The following is a 25,088-nucleotide window of genomic DNA, read 5'->3' as shown; positions in this document are numbered from 1 at the left end:
GTTCAATGGTTGGTCACATTTCAGTTCAAGCATGTGTTTTCTGAAATTCAGTTTGCTGCTGTTGATTTCATCACACACAAGTGGTAAGTTTCAAAAAAGCCTCTTTTTTACTCAGAAATATTTGGAGAGCTACATATCTATCATTTTTTCTTTTAGGCGGCTGTCAACCCAGCATCATTGTGCCTGGAGGACCGAATGTTTGCTCCGGTCAAAACTTTACCATCACATGTCAGTTTAATTGCAATGGAGCATCAAACCATGTCCAACTGGTGAAAGACGGACAAACTAAACGTAGAACGGAGTCGTCGAATAACAATCTGTCTATACACGTTCTCAGTGCAAATAAGAATCATTCAGGAACATACAGCTGCCAAACAATGATTGGTTCCAGCAGGGTTCAAGTATCAGTGAAAGGTAAGTGTGAAATCTTCTTGGCTCTTTAAATATATTTGATTTTTAAACATATAACTCAAGAAAGACTTTTTTATGTGTGTGTGATTTAGACTGTGGTTTTACTTCATCTTACACCTCAAAAAATGTACACACTGTAAATACAACATCATCCTCACTGACTAATAGCACATACCAAGACTCTACACCATCAAGTAAGTTTTTCCATTAACTCCATTTAATACATCAAGTTAACATATCTGAGACTTTATATACAGAATTTAGATGTTTGAAATAAATCCTTAAAGTAGCATTTATGCCAATAAAGTTCACACAAAATGAGAATTTGTTGAAGATATACTCCAAACTAATTGGAAATAATGTTGCATTACGTGACTTGCTCACAAATGGATCCTCTGCAGTGAATGGGTGCCGTCAGAATGAAAGTCATCTGATAAAACATCACAACAATCCACAAGTAATCCGCACAACTTTAGTCCATCAAAAGATGCTTGTTTGTAAGAAACAAACCCATCATTAAGGCTTTTTCATTTTGAACTATTGCTTCTGGCCAAAATATTTTTTGGACGTTTTCACAAAGGACTCGAATGAAGTAAAAAATATCTGAATGATGGATTTGTTGCTTACAAACACATCTTTTCACATCACAAGATGCTAACTGAAGGACTGGAGTTGTGTGGATTACTTGTGGATTATTGTGATGTTTTTATCAGCAGTTTGGAATCTGGATTCTGACGGCACCCATTCACTGCAGAGGATCCAATGGTGAGCAAATGATTTAAAGCTTGATTTATTCAATTTTGGATGAATAAACAAACTTAGCTATATCTTGGATGGCCTGAGGGTGAATTTTTCTGCAAATTTTAATTTTTGTGTGAACTATTCCTTTAATGTTGGTTTATTGGCTTTCTCAGTGATGCAAAGCAATTTGCAGGATGACCATAATATAAGTTTTGTTGAAAACTGTAATGCAATATCATTTAACTCTTCTATTGTCCTGCAAAGAAATTGCTTCAACTTAAGATACATGTAACAACCATTAGAAAAATATTGTGAATTGTGACCCTGGACCACAAAACCAGCAATTCATTGCATGGGTCAAAATGATCAGTTTTTCTTTTATGCCAAAAATCATTAGGATATTAAGTAAAGATCATGTTTCATTAAGATATTATGTAAAATTCCTATGGTTTATATATCAAAACTTACTTTTTGATTAGTAATTTGCATTCTTCACTTGGACAACTTTAAAGGTGATTTTCTCAATATTTAGATTTTTTTTTTTTTAGATTTTCAAATAGTTGTATCTTAGTCTAATTTTTGTCATATCCTAACAAACCATACGTCAATGGAAAGCTTATTTATTCATGTATAAATCTCTATTTCAACAAATTGACATATTAATCTGATTGACCCTTATGACTGGTTTTGTCGTCCAGGGTCACAATTACACTGCAACATATTAACGTTTTTATGGTCCCAAAGGGATTTACAATAGAAAAAAAAAAAACAATTTAAATGAATATTGATAGCACAATATAATGTATAATACTATATTATATTGCTAGTGAATGAAGTCTGTAAATCTTAAAGCTACAACTTTAGTTCTAGTGTGTTGCATGTAACTAAATATATGTGTGTCGTGTTTCTCTGTCTTTGTAAGGGCTCTTGGAGCCAGTGCTGATATGGTACATGCTGTTCAAGACAGGGTTTTTTCTCATCGGATCAATAACTGCAGCACTGATAACAGTGTGCCAGAAGCGCAGAAAAACGACCTGAACTTCTGTCACGTAAATTAAAAACTATGCTTCAAATAAATCATGTTGTCCATGCAACTTCTCTTGCATGCAGTTATAAAGAATTCAATATTCTTCTTGGACTGAATCTGTAAATAGATGCTAGCTGCTCTGTATTGTTAATAAGTCTAATGTCAGATGTTCTTGTGGATCTCGACCTTCTTTCTGTACGAGTTCTTGCTTTCTGAACAGTTACAGATGATATAAATTAACAATACTTTTTCACAGGTACACATTAATCATATTCATATTGACCTATTTCATCCGCATGACTTGTTACAACAACTGCAATCTGGTTAAATAGAGTTTTTATTAAAAAAAAATGTTTAGCACATTTTTGCTATTAGTATCTCAAATGTGACCCTAGACCACAAAACTGCCCTTCAAAGGCAAAGTGCAGTAACTACGGCAACCCTGAAACTGAGAAAAATGCCTTTAAAGTTTTTACACCAGCTAGTCAAACATGTTGACACTATCGTTTCTCTGAAACAGGACAAAATTGAACCAGGAGACTTTGCCACAAGACTAAACAATTGTCACAAAGTCCATTTTAAGCCTTAACTCAATTTTGACCCAATGTGTAGTTACTGCGATTTGCCTTTGGAGGGCAGAAAACCTGTCTTAAGTAGGATGTGTATATTTGTAGCAATAGCCAAAAAACATTGTATGGGTCAAAATGATCATTTTTTGCTAAAAATCATCAGGATATTAAGTAAAGATCATATTCCATGAAAATATTTAGTAAATTTCCTACTGTAAATATATCAAAACTTAATTTTTATTAGTAATATGCACTGCTAAGAATTTAATTTGGACAGCTTTAAAGGTGAGTTTCTCAATATTTAGACTTTTTTGCACCCTCAGATTCCAGATTTTCAAATAGTTGTATCTCATCCAAATATTGCGTATCCTAACAAACCATACATAAATGGAAAGCTTATGTATTTAAGATAAAACCTTATGACTGGTTTTGTGATCCAGTGTCGCAAATATGAAGATTTGTTGTTGTTGTTTTCATATATGCTATATGTTGTTTAGTATAAATGATTCTCAGCCTTCTAAGAGTTTTCAGCACATAATTCAAAACAAAGTTGTCCTTTTCATGGTTTTAGATTTTTGAACACTGAAATTAGCTGTTTAGGCAAAATAATGACGGCATTTCAACACTTGGGGGAGCTCGTGTATATTTTTAAGTTTCAATCCTGCCGTTTCTCAATACAGTTTATCCTTTTTGTTTATCCTTTTTGTTTTAAACTCTGACCAACATAAGGACATAATATTAGCTATTCTGACAAACAAGGGGCTTATACTTACGAAATAAGTGTGGAGTCTTGTCAGCACAGGCAGCAGTTTAGAGACTAGCCTACCTTTAAACTTATGAGGGAAAACTGTTTAAAAAAACATTCTATTGAATTCAGTTTTGTAACATCATAATATAGCTACGCTGCTACAATAATGGTAATCACCTTTGAGAATAATGACCCCAAATATATTTGATACATTAAATTAGGCCAATATTTCCCTTCGTTTATCCATCAGTAAATATCCACGTGCGCGGTTTTTCAGAAACGTTATCTCAGCGTATTTGTCTAGGTGAAGGTCTCGCTGATAGACAAGCAGTAAGCATTAAATGTGCACTACATGTTATGGGATAACGAAACGTTTACCAAAGCTGTGATATGAGTATCTTATCCACAGACACGTAAAAGTGACGTCCAAGTTCGTATACATGAAGTAGTTCAGTGACAGAGACACAAATAAGCACAAGCAATTTGTGTAAACAAAATATTTAATACTTTTTTTGGTAACCAAATGTCATTTAATAAGTTCCAGAAACATCCACAATGAGTTGCTACTTGAGGGGAGAAAAAAAAAAAAACTTGCTAAACTTTCTCTCCATTTATATTTATATGAAATGTGGAAAAAGCTAATCATTTAAAGCATCTTTATTGCTCAGATGCATGTTCTCTTTTTATACAAATTAACAACTTCAGTGGCAGGCTGTTTGTTATCCTTATAATAATAATAATAATAATAATAATAATTCCCTGAGTTAAGATCAATTATGGGAGTGTTTTTACAAGAAAACTGTAACCACTGTAGTTGAACAATTTTCATGTTCTTTATTTTGGCCCCCCTGGGTCAGATGACAAACAAAAATGGTACAACCACATGAAAATACAAGATGTACATGAAAGCTACACCACTGGTCCCTAAAATAAGTGTAGACTAGTAATTTTCATGTATAAGGGGGTTCAAAAATTCAATGAAAATGCAATGGAAAGTAAAAAATAACAAAAAGAACAAGGTCTTTCTCAGAAAGAAAGACTAAACTCAGCATATTCCAAGGTGGTTTCCATCAGGGTTAAAAAAAAAACAAACAAAAAAAAAAAAACTGTATATGCATTTTAAGAACAAAAAAAAGGCAAAAAATAAAAACTAAAAGCAAAATTGACAGGCTTTGCTTCACTCAGGGCAAGTAGGAGCACTTGGTTTTGTTCCTGGTTGATCTGCATATTTGTACTGTACACTATATGAGAAAAAAAAAATTGTCTACAGTCATCTTAGAAAGAAATTGCAGAACAACAGTAACAAGAAGCATAAGAACAATTTGAGCCTTCGGTCTATGCATGACCAAACAAAAAAAAACAAACAAAAAAAAAAAAATATATGTGAGGGAAAATTCTAACATTCTCTCAGACATTCAACATCCTTAAATTTTTAAAAACGAACATACAAACACTTCAAAAAAAGGAAGATGAAAATCTCCCTTTCTAACACACATAAATTAAAAAAAAAATAATAAAAGGGGCAGGGGGGGCAAAATATAGCAGCTTGGCACATTGGTATTATCTGGAGGTTTCTTGCGTATCTGAGCTTTCGCCTTTTCCCTCAGATATCTGTTTGCAAGAACAAAATGGAGGCTAACAAAGGACTTAAGGTCTTTTCATGGATTAATCACCTTTATTCAAACAGTGAATGGCGTCATTGACAGAGGCCGTGTGTTCATGAAACGTTCAATGACTAACTGAATGAACGGTGAAAATGGAGTTGGACATGAAAATGGACTTTCTCAGAATTCGCTGTGGAACCTTGAAATGCACCTGAAATGGCAGTTTTTAAAAAGCCCCATGGCACTGCATGGCATTTCAGGTCAAAAAGGGAGGAAACATGAGGAAATGAAAAGGGGGAGGAAATATGATTATGCAACCAATTCCCGTTTTCCTGAGAGGCCAAGTACAAAAGTTGCACCGCACTGCTTTGTCTCTGTGAAAAAGGCTAAACTTTCCAGTGCGAGGACAAAACGGAAAGGTAAAACACCAATGACAGAGAATAAGTTTTCCTGCTTTAAAATCTGCTTTGGTTTCGCATTCAGTGAGAGATCCTGAGGTTTCTGCTGAGATAGGCGTGGAGTGAAATTGGTAAATGAGGTCTTTGATAAATAAATTCAGACTAGAGAAACCCCACACAACATGGCTGCAATTTCTGCCCTGGATAACTTGAATTATAAATCATTTGCCACTTAAGTCCCAGCAACAGTTACATAGTCTCAATCTGAAATTAATATCATTTTGTGATTGCTTAAGTACAAATGATTCTGCTGCTGGGGGTCCCATGCGGGCTCAAAGGCAAACAAGAGTTTTCCTGATGCTTGGAAATTAAATGGCTTAAGTGGGGTCCAGCTTTAGACAAACAAAAGTAATTAGAGTTCTTTGGTTGCCAAGGTTTTTCATAAACGTTTTATGTTGACAGATTCCCGAGACTCTCAGACGTCAACACGTTTTTTCCAGCCACAACAAGTGTTTTACCCAATCAAAACTATGTTTGCGGGGGCCTTTGAGGTGCTTTAAGTGCTACAAACATGAGAGTCCATCTCATAGGAGCTTAGAGCCCACAAAGTGGGCAGAGAGGTCAGAAGTCAACACACTGCCTAATTAAAGACTCCAGAGGTCATCAGGGGGAGAGCGGAAGCTGAAAAACGTGGTAGAGATCAGGCACAGTCGCCCACAATCACAAGCGGGGCGAGGAGCTGGCGTAATTCGGCAGCGCACACCGGTCCTCGGTGCTGGCTGCTTACAGTCTTCCTGCGGTGGGCCAGCTTGGACCTGGTGGAAGGAGACAGCAGCATGGAGCCGGAGCTGGAGGAGAGGAGAAGTGGGGAGGAGAGCTCCTTTTCTAGCTGCTGCTGCTGCTCCTCGCTCTCTTCCCTCTCAGCCAGCTGCCGGTTCATGGCTACGGCCTGCCCCGCAAAGAACGTCAGGTCCTGAGCGCTACCACCCCTGGAGAAGGAACACAGAAGGTCAGGATGATTAATGGTCTGCTATTAACGGTCAAAACTATTGCTTCTGGAATTTATAAGTGCATCACTAGGGCCTCAATATACTTGAAGCAAAGCTGAAGAACAAACTGGGATTGTGTCTTTTTGAATAACAGGGTAAAACAAGGCTGGTAAACAACTCTGAACTACAGTACCACTGCTCCATGGGAGCTTAATTGGTTTGGGTGCTCAGGTGTTTCAAACTTCTTTTTACCCCTTAAGCGAAGAATGAAAAATAACTTTGCTGTGAGTATAGATCTTTTTCCTGAGTAAACAATGAGTGCTGCCATTACGAATTCGAACATCAGACTGGATGCTCTTCTGTTCCGGTCTCCATAGAAACCCATTCAAATAGCGTACATCCGTTTTTAATGTAGCCAATGTCGGCAGCTTTGTGGCATTTACTTGTCATTAAACTTTGAGTGAGGCACTGATAAAATGACGGTCATTCCGACATTGCAAAGTGATGGCGCTATGAAGCCATGTGCTTTTTAAAAAGGTTTAAAAGCTCGGAATATACTCTACTTTGACTAGGAACACCAGAGACCGGAAATGCAAAGCAGTCTTCAGGTTCAGAGTCAGGTGTGACTTCCGTGTTCAGGAAAACTTCTATATCAGCACATTTATGCATTTAGTGTACTCACCTCTGATGTAATATGGATGCAGACACAGCGTTGGGTGCACACTAAGGTGAAGAACAACAGAAATGGGTCACAAAACATGATTTATAGTCCATGTAGAAAATAATTAATTGGGTTGAAAGGCAAGTTCACCCAAAAATTTAAATTAGCCCATGATTTACTCACCCTCAAGGTATCCTAGGTGCCTATGACTTTCTTCTTCCAGTCAAATCCAATTACAGTTATACATTTAAAATGGTTCTGGCTTTTCCAAGCTTTATAATGGCAGCGTGCTGGTGTTTCTGTTCAACAGTCCAAAAGAAGTCCAATAAATTGCATCCATCCATAATAAAAAGTGCTCCACATGGCTCCAGGAGGTGAATAAAGGCCTCCTGTAGCCATGTGGAGTGCTTTTTATTATGTATGAAAGCACTTTATTGGACATCTTTTGGACTGTTGAACAGAAACACCTGCCCACTACCATTATAAAACTTGAAAGAGGCAGGATATGTTTTAATACAACTCCGATTGGATTAGTCTGAAAGAAGAAAGTCACATACTTCCAAGATGCCTTGAGGGTGAGTAAATCATGGGTTAATTTTCATTTTTGGGTGAACTATCCCTTTAAATAAAGTTTTAGAAGTCATAGAGATAGAAGGGAATGAACATACCCCCTTGACCCAAGGGTGCTGCAGAACTTGGGCGGCACTAAGGCGGTCTTTGGCATCCCGCACCAACAGCTTGGTGATGAGGTCTTTGGCTGCAGGGGAGATGTGCGCCCAGTCCTTCTCTGGAAACTCATATTTGCCTTCCTGAATACTCTCAAACAGCATGCTCTGTGGACACATTGTGATGAATGGTATTAAACATCAATTTGATTTTCCCCCTGTTTATATTTGTTACAAAACAACCAAAAAGCCTTATTGTCAAACCCTGACTACAGCCCTATTTGAATGGGACTAGTTTTCCAAGGGGTCATTCAGGGGTGCCGCTAAGGGGGGGTAAGTTAGGACGATTCTAAGGGCCCATGCCCTTTAGGGGCCCCCAGAGATCTGCTTTGGTGTGGTAGGAGGGACCCAAACTCATATTTTGTCATAGGGCCCAAAATTGCGATCGGCGCCCCTGGGTCATTAGAGAAATTAGCGTTTCCCAGAGTTTACTTTTTTTGCGATTTTAATCCAATCTGAATCTGCCAAGTCTGTGTTTCTAACACAACCTCTGTAATAATTCCAGAGCAAATTACCTACAGTTTTTTGGCAAACTCAGTGATCCTCTGAGAAATCTAAGAGCAAGACTGTGTAAACGGTTAAGACTGGCTACCACAATATCAGCGCCAGGTAAGATTATTCACTAGGGTTGGGCCGATAGATGATGCTATTGTCCACTGCCAATAGCTGATAGACAATGTTGAGCCAGCATCGCGATTCCTTCCCCAAGCACCCTCCCGAAAACCAGTTAAATCCAAATACAGTGTTTGGAAAGGAAATTACATGTACTACAGAATGCCTTAATGGAATAAATACAAGATGGGAGGTAAATGTATATCTCGCAATTATAATCAATCATTCACCATCATCCTATCACTCATCTCTCCTTACTCGGTTTACATGGTAAGTGAAATTTTATGCACCGTTACAAGCTACCGCTAGCAAGCGGACAACCATGTCCCTTTATTGCAGAAGTGCCAAACTCAGTTTCTGGAGGACCAAAGCCCTGCAGAGTTTAGATTCAACTCTAATTGAACGCACATGATTCAGCTAATCAAGTCCCTCAGGCTTATTTGAAAACTACATGGTTTGTGGGTTGGAACTAGACAGTTCATGGAGGGCCGCAGACCAGCAGAGTTTGACACCCCTGCTTTAGTGGCACCATAGACCACATTATTCATTTTCCGTGCCTTTCCGAATATGGATTTATGCTTTGGGCACACCCTTAACCCCCCAATGTCATCGTCCATTGCAATGTTTCACTGTAGACGTCGCCCAACCCTATTACTCACCTTCATGTCTTCACTCAGTTACATAATGTTTTAATTATATATCATATGACATGTACCCTTACAATAATTAAACATGGTTGGGTTGATTGTGTAGTTTACGATCATACGGAATGCACGCACAAAAAACAAAAACATTATAATAAGTCCAGTCCAAATCGATACTTGTAATTACATACATCGGGTGATAAGACCAGTAAACTTGTGGTTTCGAAAATGAGTCCCTTTCAAACTGAGTTTATGAAACCAGATGGCTTGACCAGATTATTCCTGCTATGATTGCATGGAAAGTTTTGAACTTTCTGTACTTTCGATACTGAAAACTACGTATTGTGTCCAAATGTGTGGCGTACCTGACAGGCTTGGCATGGCTCTCCCCAGTCCCAACCACAGTCTGTTCCACAGCGACCCACAAAGGGCGGGTATCCACTCAGCATGATGTACAGGATGACGCCAAGGCTCCACAGGTCACAGCGTTTGTCGTAAATGCTTGCTTCTTCATTAAAAGCCTCCACCACCTCAGGGGCCATGTATTCAGCTGAGCCACACTGTAGGAAAAGAAACCTTAGTACATACTGTAAAAGTCCTCCGACACGCGAGGAAAAGTCCACAAATCTCCCACATGGGTTTTAAATGCCACAAGAACTCTAGTGGGTAGAGGAGAGAGGAACAATCATGGTTTCACTTCATGCTTAATACATAGTTGCACTCAAAATTATTCTTCAACACCCCCACTGCAGTACTTCACAAATACAAGTTTTTCTGAAGATCCAGGATTTGGTCAAAATTGTATCTACAACAGTTTACTGGCATATTAAAAGTTATGTCAATATATAAACGTAATGTTTTTGAGTTCATCTGAATTTATTTAATTGTTAAATTACACAGCTGTGTCATAATTTTTCAACCCCTATTCAACATTGCCATTTTTAAGTCAATTATTTTTCATGGTAGGGAACGAAACTGTCTTAAAACACAATTAGGAGCTCTATTAGAAAAAAGAATTAGCTTGGGCTGTTACACATTCATATTCAGCCCATGCATGTGCTGAAGTTGAGTAGCAAATATGGCAAAGTCAGCGCTCTCACAAAAGCTACAGAGAAGAAAGTTTTATATTATTTTTATTATATTATAAAGTCTCAGGCTACATGAAGGTTTCCAAGACATTAAAAGTTCCTAGAGACACAGCTGGCAGCCTCATTTCTTAGTTTAAAAGGTCTTGTATTAGAAAACCTTTGAGGGTGTTGAACAAAAAAGCAAAAAAACAAAAAAATAACAAATGTATATGTTTGATCAGAGCAACTGAGAAAAACTTGCAATGTACAGTTAAAGACTTGCAAGGTGAAAAAGTTCAATGCAGTACAGTATAAGAACACTGGACAAGTATGGCCTTCATGTTGAGGCATGATGCTGAATACCACACTTGACCAAGAAGAACATAAAGGCCGACTTGAACACGTTGAAGTTCATTTGGATGGAGTCCTGTAAAATCATCTGTAAATGTGTCAGGAGGTTTGCTTTCCAGGAAATGTGATAACTGACAAAAATAGAGTGTGCCATGATAAAATATGGCTGTGTGGTTTTACTGTAAGAGGCCCTTGTAATCTGAAATGAGAGCTCTTGGCAAACCAATCAAAGCTAATAAAAGATAACCTGATTTTGGTAGCACAACTGGAACTCTTTCACTAGACATAACTATAGTACTTGTCCCACATTGGGAAAGTTCATTTGGATAGACCTGTGGAGTTCTGGAAGTAATGTTTTATGGAGTGATGTGACCAAATTGGTACTCTTTGGACCTATGGATCAGTGGTATGTCTGGTGCAAAAAAGGTAAAGCTTATAAGCAGAAGAACTTCTCCATAGTCAAACATGGAGGTGAGCCAGTCGTGTTATAGGGTGTTTTACTGTTGCACAAAGTGGAAATCATGACTGTATGAAGGACATCATGAATTCTTTAAAGTATTAGGCCATTTTGGCAAGAACTGTGATGCCTTTGGTGCAAAGACTAAAACTGATGAGCAAAGGACTTTCCTGCAGGACAATCATCTTAAAGTAAACATCCAAATCTACTTAAGCTTAGCTCAGGGTTTGGTCGTAGAATGTTCGTGAGTGGTTTGTTTAGTCTTCAGATTTAGTGGCAATCTAAAAACTAAAGATTATCGTGTGTTTAAATCTTTTTTATTGAGGTATTCACTGAAACAATCCAACAGTTGTTACATAAGATTATCAATGATCTGAAAGCTTTTTCCAAGGAATGGGCCAATATTGCAGTAGAGAGGTGACAGAAGCTTTGCAGTGCTCACAGGCAGTGTTTATTGGTGGGTTTTAAAGTATAAAAGATTCTACACCAAATTTGACTTTTGGTGGTTGAATAATTGAACATTTGAACAGAGCCAATTTGATTTTACTTCATTATTCATCAACTTTACATTCTCAGAATCACTCAAATGGTGTATCAAACTCTCCAATAGTTTGCTGATGCCTTTGTTGAATTGTTTTCCTAAAAATTCTCTTCTCTGCAGCAAAATGTCTTGCAGGTCAAGGAGGTTGAATAATTTTGACTTCAACTGTACACTCATTATGGTCCCAAGAGCATGTCACTTGATCAGACAAGTTTTAAATGTACGGTAAATTACAAGTTAGAGCTACCAGCACTCCCTCGGCTTGGCCTCTCCTGTTTGTTTTCACCTGCAGGGCATTATCAAGTTCATTGTTCTGAGTTAAGCTAGGGTGGCCTGATCCGATTCAGACCTGGACGCGTCAGCGGACAACTGTTCCAGCAGGGCCCACAGGCTGCTGCTGCTGCTGTCTGCACTGCGTCATATGGAAACTAGGCCAAAAGGTTGCTGCTCGGGGGGGAAAAAAAAGAAAAAGGATTTAAGCCGCTCTACACCGGCTGGGGATAAACAAGTCCCAGCCCTGTTCAAGAGTTACATAATGCACACACGAATGGACATCCTGAATAGTGCACTAAAACTTAATGCAATGAACAACACTCAGTGGGAGCGAACTGAGAAGGTTAGCAGTTTAGCAGGACACAAGCAAACCCAGTTATTTTTATAGAAGAGCAGCAGTCTGGTAAAAGATAGTTACACAACTACTGTATGAATCACTGATGCAAACGGAGAAAGATGTAAATGTTACGTCAACGTTTCTGTGCAGGCCAACGGGGAGATTGAATGTCCTCAGATGACATTCCAAAAAAAAAAAAAGAAAGCTAGGACTGCATCTCTCTGACCCTGATAAATCTATGCCCAAGCCTCAGTAACCTCGCAAGCACACGGCACGTTCCCTCAAATCATCTGTAAACGTGTCAGGGGCATAGCTTTCAAGGAAATGTGATAACTGACAAAAATAGAGTGCGCTATGATAAAATGTGGTTTTACCATAAGAGGTTATTGTAATCTAAAGTAAAAGCTCTTGGCAAACCAATAAAAGCTAATAGAAGATTACAACTTGATTTTGAGAGCACAACTGGAACTCTTTCACTAGACACGTAACTGTAGTACTTGTCCCACTTTGGGAAAAGTAGTACAGAGTGATTCAACAAATAACAGACAGTCCAGCAATGATCTCCAATTGTCAGTTTATAGTCCGGCTGGTTTTGCTTTCAGCATGACTGGGCTCTTACATAACGCTTCTCTGTGCAGGAGGAATCTTAGGAGCGTCACACAAAGCAGTCTCTGTCGCTTATGAGCATCCCCACCCACTTCTCATCATTAAAAAGGATAAAATCTGTTTCCAGATTACATGCATGTTACAGAATGAGGATCTGCAAATAATTGGCTGGACACAAGAGTGTAACGGCGAAAAGAGCAAAAGAAGCAATGTCTGAATGTAGACAGAGACGATAAAGAAGTCATTTTGTTTATGTCAGTGACCTCAGCCACTGCTAGTTAGCGCTGACATTGCATCAGGCTAAATAACCATGTTCTCAGATGGTTTATGAAGGGAATGTTATCACGGCAATACAGGACTTCAGCTCTGACAAAACCAGGGAGTTTCCCTGGTCACTATTCTAGCAAGTAAAACCCACAATTGTGGGTGAAAAATGCAACGGTATTCAAAGTAACAGTTCATCCAAAAATGAAAACCATGTTATCCCTTATTGGATGTTCAAAACTCTCATGCATGTTTGAGCATCCATTTACCATATTGTAATATGTAATAACGTTTGGAGCAGAGGCGTGAGGTGATGTCACCTGGACACAGTTGTCTGCATAAACCAGAGGTCTCAAACTCAACCAGTTCCAGCTCACACCTGCTTGGAGTTTCTAGTAATCCTGAAGACCTTTATTAGCTGGTATTAGGGTTGGAGCGAAAATGTGCAGCGCTGTGGCCCTCCAGGAACTGAGGTTGAGACCAGTGGCATAAACACTGCCTCCAGAGCAAGATATCAGCCAATAGAATTCTTCACACCATCGGTCCCGCCCATTGGTGTTCAGTCGCGTAATGGCTGACACTTGAATATGTTGAATGCAAGTGTCGCATTGCATCAAAAGCAAATAGAAATAAAGCTGTACTAGATCTAGCTGCATCACAAACTGTAAGTAAATGGTTTCATAATGCTTTGTCTGGAGATTAGTTTTATTTTGATCATGTTGTCAAAACACTCACATTGCAATAACAATTTCCAATGCAATGACATTAGCCAGTCATAACAGTGACTGATTACTAACAAGCCTTAAAGGACACGCCCCTTAAAACAAGTCGTTTTAGACAGAGGGTCAAAATGAGGGTTGAAAATCATTTTTTGTGCAAAACTCTTAACATAAGTAACCCTCAAGGAACATATTAAAATAATTATAATAAAAAAAAACAACATGTTATGACCCCTATAAGATGTATTCATGAACTTTATGAACCATCAGAACTAGAGTTTTAGTGGTAATAACTTTTAATGGGGGAATATAATATCTCCTGTTTTATTATAAACTAATTCTGCACATATCGAAGATGAACAAAATGTCTTATGGGTTGGGTTCGGAATGGCATGACTGTTAGTAAAAAGACAACTTTCACTTTTGGCTGAACTAAACCTTTAACCTGGTATGCCACAGAGGGAATGTCAGTGCTTAAAATGAGTTGAAAATGAATGATGAAAAGGTAAAGTGACATTTAGAACTGCGCCATGAATTTGTTCTTGAACATCCAGTTATGATCCAATCAAAAGGTAAATGGAAAGGGTTCGCCATCCAAGTTCTGACCCACCCCCTTCCCGTCGTAAAGGAAATTCAAGAAAAAGGAAAAAGTCTGTAGACATCAGAAAGAACAGACTATACAAAACCACAAACTTCTAGTAACCCAGTCTGCGCACTTCAAAAGCGTCTGAAAACCCTTGGGCGTGGCGAGAAGATTGAGGTATGGGTGAAAGGACCTCGATGAGGAACTTTGTTTATGCTCTCTGTACATGAAGGCATTCGCATTGAAGGACCTTTGACTGTTCCCTTCAGACTTTGAGAGCTAATAAAACTGCTGTTAGTCTACTGTGTTCATTGATCTGTAATCTTGACAATTCTATGACCCAAGGTAACGCTTCATAACAAAACAGATGTTTAACCCTCACAAAACTCGGTTACTCAAGGTGACATTAAGGCTGTGGCTTTAAATCGATAACCTTTATCTCTGCTCTTCTCATTTTGATCCCTAAAAGAACTACGCAGTGAAGTAGCAATAAAAATGGCACTGGCTAGTTTTAGTGGTTTGATTTATGTAACACCAAATTAAATGTAGGTGACACAACACGTCCATAATGGAAACAAATATGAACAAGTCTTCAAAAATTTGATCCTTTCTGGCTGAAGTCACAACTCCACCTCATTTTTTCCCCCTTCTCCTACAATGCCCTATTGTATAGATCTGCCATTCATGGTTTTAACATTTTTATTAATAAATACTATAGTTTCATAAACATTTAAATAAATAAAATTCCATTGCAGCACGTGATACCCTTTTCAACAATGACTATTTGATTTTGAGATCTATTTTTTCACACAGAGGACAACCAAGGGACTTATATGCAACTATTACAGAAGGTTTAAACGCTCTCTGATGCTCCAGAAGGAAAAACTATGCGTTAAGATCAGGGTAAATTTCACTTATTTTGTCTTCTAGGAAACATGCAAGTATATTCTGTGGCTTCTGAAGGGCAGTACTAAATGGAAAAAGAACATATTTAGGCAAAATAAGAAAAATATACACATCTTCATTTGGTTCAAAAGTTTTCACCCCCAGCTTTTAATGCATTGTGTTTCCTTCTGGAGAATCAGTGAGCGTTTGAACCTTCGGTAATAGTTGCATAGGAGTCCTTAAGTTGTCCTCTGTATGATTTTGAGATTCATCCTTTCACACCGTCATTTACAAAAATGCTTAACTAGGAATTTGTGGGACAGGAAGGATTTTTCTGAAGAACAGTGGGCAGTTTAACTGTTCAGGACAAACAGACTCATATCACTACTATCACGATCAAAAAACAAAAAAACAAGCTTTGGATCATTCAGGTAACACAGTATTAAGAATCAAGTCCATTTAAACTTTTGAACAGGGTATTTTTTTATAAATTCAACTTATTTTCTTTTGTGGACTATATGCAAAGGTCTTTTGTGAAATATCTTATTCAGGTCAGTACTAAAAAAAACAAAAACTAAACTAAAAAAAAAAACTAAAAACACATGCATTATGTACAATCCCTCTTATTTTGGTAAAATAATAAACATTTTGCAGATTCTGCAAGGTGTATATAAACTTTTGACCTCAACTGTAGGTCATCAGTTACACTGCAGTCCAAGAAAATGGTAATCAAAAGGTCCAAATCAACCATTAATATGGGTAAAACTCACCGGAGTCAAGAGCTCAGGGGTGGAGATAGGAGAGCTGTCACTATTCAGTTTGATCCCGCTACCCAAATCAAAATCGCAGATCTTAACTGGAGAGATCTACAGAAAAGAAAAAAGAAAAATAACTGTAAAGCCACTGTAAAGTTAGTTAAGAAGAGCAGCCACTGAGTATTCCTAAACTGACAACCCGGTCAAGGTTTGTTCAAGAGCACTAAAAGCACATAAAATGTTACTGTACCCAACAGATTTGTCAAAAATCTGGTCAGAAATGCAGTGCATGTGTGTTCTCCTCAGATGTCTCATCTCTCCTCATGTACAGAGAGACACTCACCCTGTCACTATGTTCGCAGAGGATGTTCTCTGGTTTTAGGTCTCGATGTGCCATCCCTATAGGAAGACATAAACAATCATCTATATTGGTAACATATAGCGTGCATGATGACATTACATTGTGTAAACACTATAGGTCCAAACCTTTGTTGTGTAGGAAGTCCAGAGCACTGGCGATGTCCTGCACCACTATGCTGGCTTCCTGCTCATTGAAGTGCTGTCTTCGGTGTATGTGAGTCAAGATAGAACCTGGAAATATGAATGGATGTAATACAATAAAAACAGCAATATTTGAAAATATTACAACATTTTAAAATAACTTAGCATTTTAAATAAATAACTTTTGTATTTAAATACACACCATGAGCAGTATTAATTTCACATACACACACAAAAAAAAAAAAAAAAAAAAAAAAAAAAAAAAAAAAAAACACAACTTACCGCCTCTCAGTTTCTCAAAGACCAAATAAAATTTGTCCTCTTCTTCAAAGTATTCTACCAGTTCCAAAATGTTTCTGTCAAAAGAAGAGACCTTAACATCAACATTATACACAGTATCATTTAGTGTTTATGAGCTTCACAAGCATTGTTCCATAACCTAGTAAGCAGTTTATGTAGGCAGCGGTCTTCTAAGGAAGCATCCTGACAGTCATAAGACTTAACCACAATTGACTTCAATATTGTTTGCATTTACCCAAGCTATCTGCATTATACTTCAAGCATGAATTTAGAAACAAACTGGGAAAAGTCACTAATTATATTAGTATTAAAAGAAATTTCTCTCCTCTTTGCCACCATGTTGGATTTCTTTTTGTCACAACCCACTTTGGGATTTCTGTTGGCTGTTACATGCAAATTTGCCTTAGAGGAGTTTTGAACAGACCAATAAATACCACACAACGATTCCCATACCTGTGGCCTTGGCACTGGTAGAGCATTTCCACCTCCCTGAAAACACGGCTCCGACTGTGGCCCGGCCTCTTCTCAATTATCTGTATAACATTGAAACATAATATTAATGACCTAAGACAAGCCCTAGGAAGGCCACATTGTGTTCTGACCTTGAATTGCAGAACTGAGTTTGTTTTGACGGGCTCTTCTGCTACCTGGCGACAGCCCTTAAAGTAAACAATTATGCAAAACTCTCAGACATGTCCACATCATCTTAGTATTCAGCTCGAGTTGACAGATCTGCGAGTCCCTTTGTGGATCACCCACACCTGGCGTGTGTGGGAGATTAGCAAGCACACAGATGACACACTTCTGACTGGCTACAAAAGAACATCTCAGACCACTGATTCAGCAGGTCATCACATGGTCATCAGGCTTTACAAGCTGGTGGACTAGACAGACAATCAGGTTTCACAACATACAGGGTGTCCAGACCTTGTGAGAAATACAAAGTAGTGGCAGGTTCCTCACACCAAAAGAGGGGGACGAATAAATGACAATGAAAACTCCAGTAGAACCAAATATGGCAACAGTTTTCTGTAGGGATGCACCGATACGTATCGGCCGATCATGCTTGCGCGTTTTGTCAGTAAAGCCGGTTCTGTAATCAGTGGTAAATGCCATCAGGTGCGTGATTTCACGTTGAGCCGTATATACACTACACACAGCCGTTGTTTACCGACGAGCTGCGCAAATCAATGTTCATTATCAGTGTGAATGTGCGCAGCTCGTCAGTGAACAACGGCTGTGTGTAGTGTATACGGCTCAACGTGAAATCACGCACCTGATGGCATTTACCGCTGATTACAGAACCGGCTTTACTGACAAAACGCACAAGTGATCGGCCGATACGGATCGGTGCATCCCTAGTTTTCTGGTTTTGTTTACTGGGTGCACAGCCATCAACAACTGGGGAATCGGGGTACAGTAGTGAACTTGAATAGAATTTAAAAAGCAGAATGTGTCTATTGAATTTTACACTACTGTTAAAAAGCTTGGGGTCTGTAAGAGTTTTTATATTTTTAAAAAGAAACCTCGTGTGATATAAACTTGCAATTACGTCAAGTCAGAATTGCAAGATATAAAAGTCACAATTCTGTCTTTTTGTCTCAGAACTAGACGATATAAACAATTGCGAGAAGAAAAAAAAAAGTCCGAAATTGCAAGATAACTCGCAATTCTGAGAAATCATGTCATAATTGTGGGATATAAACAAATAAACTTGTCAAATAAAAAAAAAGTCCAATTTTGATGGGGAAAAAAAAAAAAAACTGACATGTTCTCAGAATTAAGTTTATAGATCACAATTCTGACATAATGCGCAATTGGGACTTTATTTTTCAGACTCTCAATTCTGACTGTATAACTTTCAAAAAAAAAAAAAAAAAAAAAAAAAAAAAAACCACACAATTGCAAAATTGCAAGAAAGAGTCAGAACTGCAAGAAATTTTCACGCAATTCTAAAAAGTTACAATTATGAGATACTCAATTCTAACTTTTTTTTCCTCAGAATTGCAACTTTCTCTCACATTTGTGATTTTATAACATGCAATTGCAAGTTAAGTCAGAATTGTAAGACATAAACTCACAAGTCTGAGAACAGTCTTTTTTTACCCCCTCAAAATTGGACTTTATAACTTGCAATTGCAGGAAAAAAAGAAAAAAAAAAAAAGTCAGAATGGCGAGATAAACCCGCATTCGCAAGATTTGTGACTTTATATCATGCAATTCTAATTTATTTTCTCAGGACTTAGTTTAAAATCTCACAAGTTAAAAAAAAAATAAAATAAAGTCAGAATTGCGAGATAAAGTTGCAATTACCCTTTATTTTTCATTCAGGTGGCAGAAATTGGCTTCCCTAAGTAATAGTCATATTATATATTATATTATATAGTCATATTTGATATATTACAATTTTCAAATAACTGTTTTCCATTTTAATATTTAAAAAAAGCGATTCATTTCTTTAATTGGAGTGCTGAAATTGCAGCAGCCATTACCCCAGTCCCATTATCCTTCAGAAATCAAATATGCCGATTTGCTGCTCAAGAAACATTTCTCATCAATGCTGAAAACAGTTGTGCTCCTTAATATCTTGGTGGAAACACAATTTTTAGTACATTTATTTTTAACAAATACTTCGTAAATTAAAAATGTCTTCACTGCTTTTAATCAATTTAATGCACCCTTGCTGAATAAAATTGTTAATTTTTCAAAATAAACCAGCAAAAAAAAAATAAAATAAAAAATACTGTACAAAAGTTTAGGGAGTTATGCAAGTTTCTGAAGGGCTCAGGTTTACAGAATGAATTGTCCTCCTTAATTCAACCCATGTGCTGATTTATCTGCCATCTGTCCCTTTGACTGTACCTAATAAAATCCATTTACCTTGGCATTAGACTATTATTCCACGTAATTCATTCAGTGTCTATTGAGTTTAATGTGTAGAAGAGCATTTATGCCACGGTATCCCAAAGTATCCCAAAAGACGCAAATTACAAAATAATTAAACATTCTCCAGGTTCAAGAATAGCACCGGCTCAAGACTCCTGGAATCTGACAATATTCCATGACATCAGCAATGTGGAAAACCTGTGGTTTTCAATTTTGCATTCCCTTTGGGAAGTTAAGGAACATTTGCAATGAAATCCCACATGAACATCTTGCACATGCTTCATTTAGCACCTATAGCTTCCTTTATATATTACATTTCCATCTACTAGAGGTCAACAGATGTAGCAAGAGACGCCACACTGCTGTTTCAAAGATTACATGTCCTGTTTCACAATATCAACAACTGAAAAGAGGAAGTTTCTCCACTGAGCAGGCATTGTGGTCATTTATATTTTTGTTCCACAGCTGCAGCAGCACAGTAGCTGGAAGGCTATTGTTCCAGAGAGAAGTACACATAACACAACACCACATCACAAAAACAGCTTATAAGAACACCAATCAAATGATCATGAATCAAAGCTACTGTCTGGTATTTCCAGATGAGGGCTGAAACACTGATAAAGAGCCATCTGTCCCAGAATAACCCTCTTTTAATCTTATGTAACACTCTACGTTGAAGGCAGGACACATAAGTAAGAGCCAAGTATGCTTCCTTCAATTCATACTCCTAGAGTCAAGCACTGGGAGCAGTCACTTACAAACATCATTGATACTCTAACATGATTTATGAGAACATACTAACAATTTCCACCTGAAGATGAAAGACAGATTTGTAATAGAGTTTTGCAATAGAATCCACTCTTTAAATCTGTTCCCCTTCTGCTGTTCAGATTGCATAATATTTATATTAATCAGTCACATTTTGTTGGGTCAACTGAAGAAATAAATTGTAAATATAATTCCTATAATACTATTAAAACGCATAATATTGTATTTAGTGCTGACAAATCGATTAATCGTAACTTGGGACACGATTAAATCACAATTAATCAATTTGACAGTACTAACTGCATTACATTTTAGTATATTTTATAATACGTGACCCTGATCATAAGTAGCACAGGTATATTTGTAGCAATGGTCTAAAACATTGTATGGGTCAAAATGATACATTTTTCTTTTATGCCAAAAATCCTTAGGATATTAAGTAAAGATCATGTTTCATGAAGATATTTTGTAAATTTCCTACTGTAAATGTATCAAAACTTAATTTTTGATTAGTAATATGCATTGCTAAGAACTTAATTCGGACAACTTTAAAAGGCAATTTTCTTCAGATTCTAGATTTTCTAATAGTTGTATTCTGGACAAATATTCCCATCCCAACAAACTATACATCAAAGGAAGGCTTATTTATTCAGCTTTCAAATGATGTGTAAATCTCAATTTCAAAAAATGGACCCTACGGTTTTGTGTCTAGGGTCACATATACTCAAATTTCTCTATGTATCAGAATATTATAGCATGACAAAATAGCGTATTTTTTTTACTTTGGTTAAAAGGGTTCAACACTCGTTTGTTTTAATAAATAGAATGAGGCAGATGATTTTTTTAAATATGGCTTAAAAGAAGCTTTTTTTAATTTGCTAACTTCTTTAGGCCTTTTATTCTCTCATTGGTTGAAGCACATTCTCTATGAATCACTCATTTTAAAAAACTATGCTGTGATATTAAACTTGCTTGAAAAGCATCATGAGTGACATCAAAAGATCCGATCAAATCACATGGCTAACTGCTCATATTAAAACAATTACAGGAATTACACGTAAGCTCCAATTTGGCTATGGTTTGGATTGTGGCATCAAAATATATTATTAATCATCATGTAAGGATAGTATGGCCTAAGAGCATATTTTGCTACTGCAACTGGAGTTTAACCTGGACATAGATAAGAAACTGATTATTTGATAGGTGTATGAGTACTGACAACAGTTTGTTTGGCAATGTGCTGCTTTAACTAAAAGTGGGCGCTGATACTTGCCTTTACTGCATATTCTTTATTGGTGATCAGATTGATGCAGGTCTGAACAACAGCATAAGCCCCTTCTCCAAGAATCTCATTTTGGAGTTTGTAAACATCTGTAAAAAGAAAAAAACATGAATATTTGCCCTCAACAGACACATAAGCTACTCTAGGCTTAAAAGAGTAGTTCACTTTCAGAACAAAAATGTATAGATAATGTACTCAACCCCTTGTCATCCAAGATGTTCATGTCTTTCTTTCTTCAGTCGTTAGGAAATTTGAGTAAAACATTTCAGGATTTCTCTCCATATAATGGACTACTATGGTGCCCCAAGTTTGAACTTCCAAAACGCAGCTTTAAAGGGCTCTAAACGATCACAGCCCAGGAAAAAGGGTCTTATCTAGCAAAATGATGGGTTATTTTCTAAAAGAAAGTTACAGTTTATATACATTTAAACCTCAAATGCTCATCTTGTCTAGCTCAGCAAGACAAGCATTTGAGATTAAAAAGTACATAAGTTGTAAATGTTTTTAGAAAATAACCCATCATTTCACTAGATAAGACCCTTCTTCCTCAGCTGTGATCGTTTAGAGCCCTTTAAAGCTGCGTTTTGGAAGTTCAAACTCGGGGCACCATAGTAGTCCATTATATGGAGAGAAATCAAAAAACACAATTTCTTCACAAGTGAAAAAAGACAGACATGAACATCTTGGATGACAAGGGGGTGAGTACATTATCTGTAAATTCTTGTTCTGAAAGTGAACTACTCCTTTAAACATTTACAATAGACAAATAAAAGGGCTTGCCTTCAAAACGTCCGGAGAAACTGTCACTGGCTCTGCATCTTTTTTTCTTCTTATTTCTCTTCTTGGCATCAGGGATGTCGATGGGCTGGCTGGATGGCATGTCTTCAAATAAAACACAACAACAACAAAAAACAGTTAAGAAGAACAATGTGTGCCAAGACCATCACTCTAATCTGCTATGAACCTTGCCTAACAAAGCATGAGAGATAAGCAATATCTCCTCAGTGTGTATCTCACCAGGCTTTGCGTCAACCTCAAAGACTGATAATAACACTCAATATTAATGAAAAAGTGGCAATAGCAAAAGAGCTGTACCAGGCCTTGGCGAGCGGTCTAACTTGAAGGCTTGCGAATCTATGAATTCATCAGTCTTGAAAGGATTTTGCCCCTGGGAACAGGAAGGGTCACAAATTAAAGTCTGGCATTTCACACTCTTTCAGAGAATAAAACCATTTCTGGGAAATAAGAAGTAGTTACCAACCTTGTAGGAGCGATGGAATCCTGTGACCGCTGTGATTTTGTTTTGCACCATTTTGTTTACCAATTGCCAGATAATAATGTGCAGCTCAGTGCTTTAATCACAGTGTTGTGGCTCCTTTCAGTCAAATACTGATCACCTCTGATCTGATCACCTCAAGGTGGTCGTGCAACAGATGACTCCTGTTTAAACAGAGACAGAAACAACATCAACATGGCTTTTAACAGATGATCTTCCAGCTAGTCTAAGAGACAAAGAGAAAAGTTTATGTAACGTTACAAACATTTTTACATTGCAAGAGTCAACAAAGTAAGAAAATTTAACAAACAACAAACATGAAATAACGTATTATTAAATAGAACTACAGCAACTGACAAGTCTTATGCAAGTAGTTAACAATCTGTTAAACCTTAGTTTACAAGCTGTCAGTGGCTATTTTTAATCAAGATGACCGAGTAACCTATCTCTGGGATACATGTGGTTGCAGTCAGAAAGATTAGAAGGGTTTTTTCTTCTTCTTCCACAAAAAGAGTAACAAAAATTATTTTAAACGGATTCATCTTACCCCGTTACTAGCCGTGAGGCGCCAGCGTTCACGCCGTTACTCCAACCCACCGTGTAATAGGTTGCTACTCTGTGTTTGTCAATTGTACACTGTAATTGAGAGCACAACGCATATATAAGGTCGTATTTCGCACTCCGCCCACTCTCCATTCCACATCCAATAAAAATGATTGCTTGAAGTGTCAGAATTAAAAATTCAGAACACTATTGGACATTTCTTTGCGGGGGCGGGACATCCCGTTCACTAACGTCATCTATTCAGAATTAAAACTGGACAGGCGCTTTAGTTACACATTGCTCCATCTACTGGGCAGTGAAGAAACTAATAAGGTTTTAAAACGAACACGCATTAGGAAACATTTATTATTATACATATTCAATATATAAAATACACTACCAGTCAAAAGTTTATTAATTAAGATTTTTAATGTTTTTTAAAGAAAGTCTCTTCTGCTCACCAAGCCTGCATTTATTTGATCCCAAGTACAGCAAAGACAGTACATTTTTAAATATTTTTGCTATTTAAAATAATTGTTTTCTAGTTGAATATACTTTAAAATGTAATTTATTCCTTTGATTTTAAAGCTAATTTTTTTAGCATCATTACTAATTGCTGCTTAATGAACATTAATTATTATTATTATGTTGAAAACAGCTGAGTAGGTTTCTTTGATGAATAGAAAGTTCAGGAAAACAGCATTTATGTAAAATATAAATCTTTTGTGACATTATAAATGTCTTCATCATCATCTTTGATCAATGTAAAGCATCCTTGCTATATAAAATTATTCATTTCTATAATTTCTTTTCCAAAAATAAAAGACTTTAAGCTTTTGAATGGTATAGTGCATAATGTTACAAAAGTTTTATTTCAGATAAATGCTGATCTTTGGATCGTTCTACTCATCAAAGAATTCTGAAAAAAATGTACTCAAATATTGATAACAATAATTATTTAAAAAAAAAAACGTTTATTGAACAGCAAATCAGCATATTAGAATGATTTCTGAAGGATCATGTGACACTGAAGACCGGAGTAATGATGCTGAAAATTCAGCTTTGATCACAGGAATAAATTACATTTTAAAATGTATTCAAATAGAAACCATTTATTTTAAATAATAAAAATATATTTAAAAAAAATAAAAAGATTTTTGCTCCACTTTGGATCAAATAAATTGCCGGCTTTCTGAGCAGAAAAGACTTCTTTAAAAACATTAGAAATCTTAGAAAACTTTTGACTGGTAGTGTATATATTTAACATTTTTGCATCACATGAGGCTACAAACCTAGTCTGGTAACCTTGTGATCAAAGTTACTTTTATTATTATTTTTTAATAATATTTTAAATACATACTAAATATCCTGAAATGTTATCATTTTAAAACTACTAGTTTCTCCAAACTGAAACTTCACAGGTTATTTTATTTTAAAATATACAAATACTTTTCCCATAATATATATATTTTTATATTTTGGTGTTCACTTTTCAGGAACCAAAGGAATATATTCTTGTATAATATTTTCTGCATCATTACAGCCAGAGTAGTTCACTTACATTA

The 25,088-nt window shown here is 36.8% G+C and overlaps 1 protein-coding gene across 1 annotated transcript; it reads right to left on the bottom strand.

Annotated features, from left to right (window-relative positions):
• Positions 1–4,305: 4,305 nt before the first annotated feature.
• Positions 4,306–24,544, bottom strand: mknk2a (MAPK interacting serine/threonine kinase 2a). The gene is made up of 14 exons (XM_073848245.1): positions 23,528–24,544; positions 22,966–23,144; positions 22,800–22,872; positions 22,485–22,586; positions 21,696–21,793; positions 17,222–17,301; positions 16,751–16,824; positions 16,454–16,558; positions 16,311–16,366; positions 15,983–16,078; positions 9,495–9,689; positions 7,817–7,981; positions 7,170–7,210; positions 4,306–6,487 (listed from the first exon to the last, which is right to left on the bottom strand). The coding sequence occupies exons 2-14, from the start codon at positions 23,014–23,016 to the stop codon at positions 6,199–6,201; spliced, it is 1,425 nt and encodes a 474-aa protein (XP_073704346.1). The 5' UTR covers positions 23,017–23,144; positions 23,528–24,544; the 3' UTR covers positions 4,306–6,198.
• Positions 24,545–25,088: the final 544 nt, after the last annotated feature.

The sequence above is a fragment of the Garra rufa genome, chromosome 10, assembly GCF_049309525.1.
Source record: "Garra rufa chromosome 10, GarRuf1.0, whole genome shotgun sequence".
Lineage (NCBI taxonomy): Eukaryota > Metazoa > Chordata > Actinopteri > Cypriniformes > Cyprinidae > Garra > Garra rufa.
The sequence above is the reverse complement of the archived record's forward strand: the minus strand, read 5'-3'. Positions and strand labels throughout refer to the sequence as shown.

What these genes read in the sequence shown, in the direction of transcription:
- mknk2a (XM_073848245.1), bottom strand. Translation starts at nt 23,016, where the DNA reads ATGGTGCAAAACAAAATCACAGCGGTCACAGGATTCCATCGCTCCTAC. An exon ending in GATTCCATCGCTCCTACAAG is followed by an intron (nt 22,873 to 22,965) that starts GTTGGTAACTAC and finishes TCCTGTTCCCAG; the next exon opens with GGGCAAAATCCTTTCAAGAC. An exon ending in TACCAGTGCCAAGGCCACAG is followed by an intron (nt 16,825 to 17,221) that starts GTATGGGAATCG and finishes TTCTTTTGACAG; the next exon opens with AAACATTTTGGAACTGGTAG.